Below are 8,549 nucleotides of genomic sequence, written 5' to 3' on the forward strand. Positions count from 1 at the left end.
GTGTATGCATGTAATATAGGATGCGTATGTGTACATAGAGTGTGTATGCATGTGATATAGGATGCGTATGTGTACAGAGTATGTGTGTACATGTGTCTGTATAGAATGTGTATGTGTACATAGCGTGTGTGTGTGCATGTGTGTATAGGATGTGTATGTGTACATAGGGTATGTGTGTATAGGATGTATATGTGTACATAGGGTTGTGTATACATGTGTGTGTATAGGATGCGTATGTGTACATAGGGTGTGTGTACACATGTGTGTATAGGATGCGTATGTGTACATAGGGTGTGTGTGTACATGTGTGTGTATAGGATGTGTATGTGTACATAGGGTGTGGGTATGCATGTGTGTATAGGATGCGTATGTGTACACAGGGTGTGTGTATGCATGTGTGTGTATAGGATGCGTATGTGTACATAGGGTGTGTGTACGCATGTGTGTATAGGATGCATATGTGTACATAGGGTGTGTGTGTACATGTGTGTGTATAGGATGCGTATGTGTACATAGGGTGTGTGTGTACATGTGTGTGTATAGGATGCGTTTGTGTACATAGGGTGTGTGTGTACCTGTGTGTGTATAGGATGCGTATGTGTACATAGGGTGTGTGTGTACATGTGTGTGTATAGGATGTGTATGTGTACATAGGGTATGTGTATGCATGTGTGTATAGGATGTGTATGTGTACATAGGGTGTGTGTACGCATGTGTGTATAGGATGTGTATGTGTACATTGGGTGTGTGTGTACCTGTGTGGGTATAGGATGCATATGTGTACATAGGGTGTGTGTATGCATGTGTGTGTATAGGATGCGTATGTGTACATAGGGTGTGTGTGTACATGTGTGTGTATAGGATGTGTATGTGTACATAGGGTGTGTGTACGCATGTGTGTATAGGATGTGTATGTGTACATTGGGTGTGTGTGTACCTGTGTGTGTATAGGATGCATATGTGTACATAGGGTGTGTGTATGCATGTGTGTGTATAGGATGCATATGTGTACATAGGGTGTGTGTGTACCTGTGTGTGTATAGGATGCGTATGTGTACATAGGGTGTGTGTGTACCTGTGTGTGTATAGGATGTGTATGTGTACATAGGGTGTGTGTACGCATGTGTGTATAGGATGTGTATGTGTACATTGGGTGTGTGTGTACCTGTGTGTGTATAGGATGCATATGTGTACATAGGGTGTGTGTATGCATGTGTGTGTATAGGATGCGTATGTGTACATAGGGTGTGTGTGTACCTGTGTGTATATAGGATGCGTATGTGTGCATAGGCTGTGTGTATGCATGTGTGTGTATAGAATGTGTGTGTGCTGGGGGTGTGGTGTGACCAGCCTGGAGTGCCGTCAGCAGTTCCTCAGGTTCCTCTGGGGATGTGAACAGGCTGCAAGCCTGGTAACCTCTGCCCTCAACCCGCCATTCTCGACCTGCCTGCTCAAGGATCACCTCCCTGCTGACAGCGTTGTCCAGTCACTGCTGAGACTCATCACCCCATGCGTTCTAGACCTTCCATGTCTCGAATGGAACCCTCTCCCCAGCATTACTGGAGCCACAGGGACCACGGGGGTTCCGACCGGTTCCGTCCAACTCCGACCTCTCAGCTCGCTGTCTGCCTGTGTCCCGCGGAGTCTGGGACATGTTCTTCCTTGAGCTCCAAGCTGCAGTCCTGTTAATCCAATATAACTGGCTTCCGGCACCAAGGGAGGTCACAAAGTCTTCCTTCTCGTTAGATTTGTTTTAAAGTAACGAAGGGAAAAGACAACAATGACCTGGGGTCAATTTATTTACTTCTCCAGATAAAAAAGAGGACGGAGGCAGTAGTTACTGAACTGTGATGTGAGTTATAACAAGCACACGGATTTATAAGTGCAGCCATAGTTCACAGCTCCCAGAGCCTTGGAAGGTCCGGCCCGAGAAGAACAATGGGGCATCTCCTGTTACCGTATTCAGCCGTGTGTCCTCTGTACCTGAAATCACTTCAGAGCTTTAAAGGGAGACGTGTGCATGTGTGCTAAGTCGCTCAGTCGTGTCCGACTCTTTGTGGCCCCGTGGACTATAGCCCACCAGCTCCTCTGTCCATCGGATTTCCCAGGCAAGAAGCCTGGAGTGGGCCACCACGCCCTCCTCGGGGATCTCCTGAACCCAGGGATCAAGCCCACGTCTCTCATGTCTCCTGCGCTGGCAGGCAGGTGCTTCCTCACGAGCGCCACCTGGGAAGCCCTAGAGGGCGATGTGCCAAGTCGCTCGGTCGTGTCCGACCCCCCTGGACTGTAGCCCACCAGCTCCTCTGTCCGTGGGATTCTCCAGGCAAGAATACTGAAGTGGGGTGCCATTTCCTTATCTTGTAATTCATGACACGCCCCTTTAAAGGACAGCTGAGCTCTGTTAACGAGGTGAGCCCTAAGGACGGGGCTGGTTTCCAGGAGGCCCCACCTGGATTAGAGGGTGGGAGCTCTGATCTGCCATCCTCTGATCCCTGTGGAGGGAGGGAAGCTAGAGACCGAATCGGCGGTTGATGGCTAATGATCTCATCAGTGCTGCCTACGTGATGGAACCTCAATATAAGCCCCATGGGACAGGGTGTGGGTGGCTTCTGGGCTGCTGAGCCAGGACTTTTTTGGGGTGGCAGCACCCCAAACTCCCCAGGGACAGAAGCCCCTGTGTTTGGGACCCTTCCAGACTCGGCTGGGGGTATCTCTTCACAGGACTCTTCATTTGTATGTTAATATCACTTGTCACACACTGGTCATCCGGTAAGAAAACTGATTTCCTGAGTCTGAGCTGTCCTAATGAATTAACGGAACCCGAGGAGGGGTCCCCCAGGACTTCTGAACTTAGCCGATCTGGCAGAAGCCCTTCACCTGTGGGACCAGGGGTTTCTCCAGGCAGATGGGGTTGCAACTGAGCTGAATTACAGGACACCCACCTGGTGCCACAGAGCTGCCTCGTGGTGCTGAGGGGGGTGGGGGTGGAAACACATACGGTAATCACTAAGGGAGCATGAACTTCAAACTCATTGTAGTTGTTAAGTGGAAGGTACGTTACAAACGGAATTCTTTCCTGTTATCCGACGCATTAGAACGTTCTTCAAAGAAAAGTACAGCCAAAACCACGGACTTTTCTCATAAAAGCTGTCCACACTGGGCGTGGAAATGAACACCTGCCTGTTCACCAAACCCCTGGGGGCTCCCATGCCTAGCACCTGCTCACAGGTGAGTGAAGATACAGTTTTGGAAACGCACCACACCTCTAGGAAATAATAGTGAAAGTGAAGTCACTCAGTCGTGTCCGACTCTTTGTAACCCCATGGACTATAGCCTACCAGGCTCCTCTGTTCATGGGATTTTCCAGGCAAGAACACTGGAGTGGACTGCCATTTCCTTCTCCAGGGGATCTTCCCAACCCAGGAATCAAACCTGAGTTTTCTGCATTGCAGACAGACACTTTACTGTCTGATCTATCGGGGAGGCCAGGAAATAATAAAGGGAATTCAAAACTCAAAAGATGAGCAAGTTTGTAGTAACAGAATTAGGGGCCAGGACAGATCAGAGAAGGGAGGGTAATCATCCAAGCGGAGGAAAAGGCCAACTTGGGTATTTCACATGTCCCAACATGAAGACCCAGCAGTCCAGCAAGTGAAGACAGCCCTGTGCATGCTCCACAGCTTTACTCGAGACATTTTATGAAACATCCGAAGCGGACCATCCCTTTCTGGGTTTAGGAACTTTTTCCTAGAAACCTTAGCACCTTTGTGTGTCTTTTATTGGAAGTTAGTGTCTAAATCCTTTCTCAGTCCTGTAAATCCTGTAAGAGGTGTGTGTGAAATGGTACCTGCCTCATTTTTTTTTTTTTCTGCATAGATGGGATAATCAGCATTTCAAAAGGAGTCTGGTGATGGGGTTGACGCCTTTGGGACCGGACGCTGAACAAGGAGTGCAGAGTAGGGAAACCCCTGTGTAGATGCCACACCCCTGGGATACATAAAGAGAACTCTCCAAACCCGGGGGCCTCTGAAACAGTTTTGGAGCCCATTTCAAGAAGGTAGATTCCTCCCTGCACACAAGCCACCAAGCTCACCTTCAGAACCAACACCATGGCTTTTGTCGCCAGGATGCCAACAGCAGTAAGAGAGCAGGAGTGTTTCTACTCACCCTCAGACAGAGGAAAGACACTGCATCCCCAGAGGATGCGCCCCTAAAAGTCATCTCGCGAGCATGTGTCCCTGTTCCCCAGGAGGGCGGACAGTGGGGAGTCTGTGTGCCATACACGTCCCCGTAACTCATCTGTGGACCTCAAAGCCTTTCCTCTGCTCACCGTGGCTTATTATGTGCAGGCACCAACACTGGAGGCCGTCATGTCTACTAGGACTGAATCAGTGAGGTATCCACGTGGCCCGAATACAGCTCTCACCGCGGGCAGCTCTACTCCAGGTTTCCGTCCAACACAGGAACGGGAAGATCGGAAAACAGCAAGGGCCCATGACGTCACAGATGCATTTGGTCAGTGACCAGAGCCCACAGTCAGTGGCCACAGGAAGAACATCCGCTTCCATACATAAGAAATGAACCCCCAAGCCACAACTTTCATTCAAAAGCAGCACCGTTCAAGTGAGATTCCTGGGCATCCCTGTGGCTTGCAGACCTCTGACCCTCACCATCTGTCTTCTGAACCTCCCCTGACACAGCTCTGGTCACCAAGGGTGTGGCCAACCTCATTCACCCCCCATCTGCGTGCAGGGCCACCAACACACACCAAGGGAGGGGCACTCTGTCACCCGGGGCACCAGGCAGTCCCCGGGACTTTGATTTTTTTTTTTTTTTCTTTAACCAACCTTTACTCTGTCTCCAGGAAGCAACTCAATGTCTGGGAAAAGCTCACAGAGACAGAGCAGGGCAACTGAGTATGAAGTAATCTCCTCCGGCTAATCAAATTTTCCACTGACCCTAGACCTCCTGCCAGAGGATCTGCCTTCCTCAAACAGCCCATTTAATTTAAACCATGGTTAAAGAAGTAGGATATCAACAGAGTCATATAGCAACACTGGGTTGAAAAAAATGCAAGTCATCCCCCCAACCCCGTACAATTTTTCAAATGTGGATTATCTGGAAAGACAGTGATTTGAAAGCCTAATTTCTCTTCTGAAAGAGTGGAAAACTTTCGATCCCTTTCAAGGGTGTTAAGTTACAGATGAAACGTGGCTTCGTTCTCACAATATTAGAAATAAAGTTTATGAAAAAGACTCTCCTCAAGAATGATGCTAGAAGTTGTGAGCCATTCCACCCATGTTCTTTCTTTTACTCGTTTATTATGCCAAAACGAGACTAGAGGGCATACCAGGGAGTTTGCCTTCGCTTAATCAGCTAACTGTCACCAGCAATAAACTTCTAGAGCAACGTGTAAGGAATAAAACGTTCACGAAGATGTTATGAAAATAGATTTTCAATTAAGGATTACAGCACAGCAAAGGCAAGTCAGATGCTACTGTCACGGTTCTCGGGAGCAAGAAAAAACCACGGGTCCAGACCACACGGCCGTTCGCCCATCACCCTGGCAGGACCAAGTGTCTTCCTTTTACACATCACACCTCAGACGTGGGTCCAGAGAGCTCTGAGTGCCCAGCCGGGCGATGGAGTCTGTGTCCCTGTCCCTGTGTGTATCTTGCTGCACAAACAAGGACATCGTGCAGCTCGCTGTACCCCGCCCACAGCAGTCACATGTGCAGCCCCTCAACTGTCAGTGACGGAATAAATCATCCCATCCTCATCGGGAATGTAAAGTATCACCTGAATTCCAATCAAGCTTCGAGCGCAAAGAATTTGCCAGCCATCAAATCCAGGAGAGGCCGTGATTACCCAGAGTCTTCCACAAACAACCGATGAAAAATTAGGGCTCAGTAAGCCTCAAAACAACGATTTAAGTGCGGCATGATCACTCGAGTAAAGCTGCCTGGATTTAGCTGGAATGTGACATTTCAGAAAAGGCACAAACCCGACTGCAGAGTCATAATTATCAATTCAGGAATCGACAGAAGGTGGAAAAGTTGAGCGAGTCTGTGTCTCCTTTCCCTCTTAGGCCAACAACCAGATGACTCTGAAAATATAACCGGTGGCTGTAGGCTTATCTAGACTCAGTTCGACCTGCTCTGGCGGCCCTTGTGAAAAGCAGACACAGAGGAGGGTGTTCAGTGGGTACCCCGGGGAACAGCCTTGTTCACTGTGTGAGCCAAAGTGAGATCAGTGTTCTCATTCTTTATTTTTCTAAAGTAAATGCAGAGAGAGGGGAGTGGGAGGGAAGATCTTAAAAGTTTTTAATGAAGATACCACATATGTTGTACATACGAAGATGGTGCTATGTTACAATGTACTAAGTTACTGGAAGAAATACTGACTGGACAACAGATTTAGGTACCAATCAAGCATCATCAACAGTTAGGGATCGCATAAGAGAGGAATTGTGGGTGTGGGTGGGAACTTAATTGGAAACCAATACTCCACACACGTTTCTGTCCTGTTTACACATGGAATTATGCAATAGCAAGAACTGGAGTGGGGAAAGGAGGGACACAGATGTATTTTCACAGACAATTAGGTAAGCCCGGGGAGAAACCCAGGCTGATGAAGGTTCAGCAATGAGGGGCTTGTTGTCTGCTGTGTGTGTCGGTGGTGGGGGGGGGGGGCGGGCGGGGAGGGGGGTGTCTCCAAAACAGTCCCTTCAAACATTTAACTGAGCTCCTCAGGCCGGAAGTCAAGTTCAAAAACGCAGGGTGATCGGTCCTCTGCCAGGCAACAGGTGTCTCCCTGTGGGTGTGGTTAAGCCGACTGGGTTCTGGTCCAATTCGAATACATTTTTCATTTCTTGTCTCTTTTTGTTGAATGCAAGACCTCGCAACAGTTCAGTGACTGGGTCCTTCCATACACAGCCCTGCTCCCGCCCGCACCCCTGGGATCCAACCAAGGGGAACCCAGCACCCGAAGGAATTTCTGCGTTTCCAGCTGTACCTTCAAAGTCTCACGGCGACCCCCTCCTCCGGCCCCTCCCTCACCACCAAGGACCCCGCGGACTAGTCACGTGTGGAAACAGAGCCCCACCTCCGGAGCAGCCACGGCAACCCGGAAAGGGTTAAAACATCAGCCAAATAAACATGCTCACACACAGTTGCCAGAGAACAAGATGGCAACCTACTGGTCCTCGCCGGGAGGGTCCGGCGCCCTGACCCCCGTGGCTTGCGGCCCGGGGCCGGGAGGCAGACGGCAGGGGCTCCAAGGTGGCCCTGTGCCGCGAGCGGTCGGGGGTTGGCGGGGAACGCGGGACAGCGGCGAGCGGGTGTGGGGGGTCCTCGACTTAGCAAAGTTGTCAAGGCGCAGGTGCCCCCCTTGACGTCCCCGGCGGCGCACGGGCCTCCTCGGGGGGCGATGTGCCATCATTACGCTCGCTGGCACCGTCAGCCTTTTTTTTTTTTTGCGGGGGGGTGGTCACCGTTGTCACAGCCGGGAGCAGGGCCCCGCCCAGCCGGCAGCCGCGGTGGCAGCGGCCGGAGCCGAGAGACAGGCGCCCGCCCCGGGTGAGCCACCGGCTTCGCGAACCCCAACAGGTCCCGGGCTCCGGGATCGCAGCCCCGAGGCCGGCGCGGGCATCCGGGCCCGGCGGTCCTGCCCTGGCCTCGGCGATCCCGCTCTCCGTGGGTCCCTCCACTGCCACCACCACCACCCGACACGGCCCCAGGGGTCCACCGCGAGCTGGAGCTGACGCACGGCCGGCGGTGGGCTGCTCCGCCGCCCCTTCCCCACCGCGCGCAGCCCGCCCTCGCCGTGGACCCCGAGACACCTGTCTAAAGCACAGGGACCCAGGGCCGTAAAGTTGCAATTTGCAAACAAGCGGCAGATCCACCGCACCCGGGCGGCCGCCGCTGGAGGGTTCCGGTGGGATCTGGCGGTGGCGCACAGGGTCGCGGTCAGTCCCGGGGGTGCCGCGCTCGTCCCCAGCACTGGTCCCCCGGTGCCGGTCCTCCCGGCCACGCGCGCCTCGCCCGCCAGCACTCACCATCACGTTCCCTTGCATTTTAGCCGTCTTAATCATCGCCTTCTCCTTCATTTTGCCCCAAGTCTGAACCCGACTTCTGGCCGGGAGAAGAGTAACTTAATCCATTGTCTCGCTGATGATTAAAGTAGAGATTGGACCGGCCGAGGACTGGGTGGAGTTGGCTTTTGAAGGAAGAAAAAAAAAAAATTCTTGCAGCGCTTCGGCGTCCCCCTTCCGCCACCCTGTCCCTCTCCACTCCCGGGCGGATCACAATAGCAATCAACTCTTTTTGGCCGCCGCTTGGAAAGAAAAATTAAAAAGACGGAGAAGAGGGTGTGGGGGTGTTGCTGCTTTCAACAAAAGCCGGCGGGCCCCGGGAGCGGGGGCGCGAGGAAAGAGGCTGCGAGGCGCGGGGCCAGCTCGACAGCCTGCGTGTCCGGCGAGCCGGCCGGCCGAGCTTCTCCAGCGACAGCGGCTGGCGCGACGCGCGGGGCGCACGCGGGGACCCTGGGCG

General features: G+C 52.2%; 1 protein-coding gene across 1 annotated transcript in view; it reads right to left on the minus strand.

Annotated features, from left to right (window-relative positions):
* DPP6 (dipeptidyl peptidase like 6) overlaps positions 1 to 8,308 on the minus strand; it is a 974,485-nt gene extending 966,177 nt beyond the window's left edge. Inside the window, exon 1 of the mRNA XM_018046661.1 lies at positions 8,057 to 8,308. Coding sequence (XP_017902150.1) covers positions 8,057 to 8,107 — 51 coding nt within the window. The 5' untranslated portion in view covers positions 8,108 to 8,308. The remainder of the gene's footprint in view (positions 1 to 8,056) is intronic.

Source organism: Capra hircus, chromosome 4 (assembly GCF_001704415.2).
Source record: "Capra hircus breed San Clemente chromosome 4, ASM170441v1, whole genome shotgun sequence".
Lineage (NCBI taxonomy): Eukaryota > Metazoa > Chordata > Mammalia > Artiodactyla > Bovidae > Capra > Capra hircus.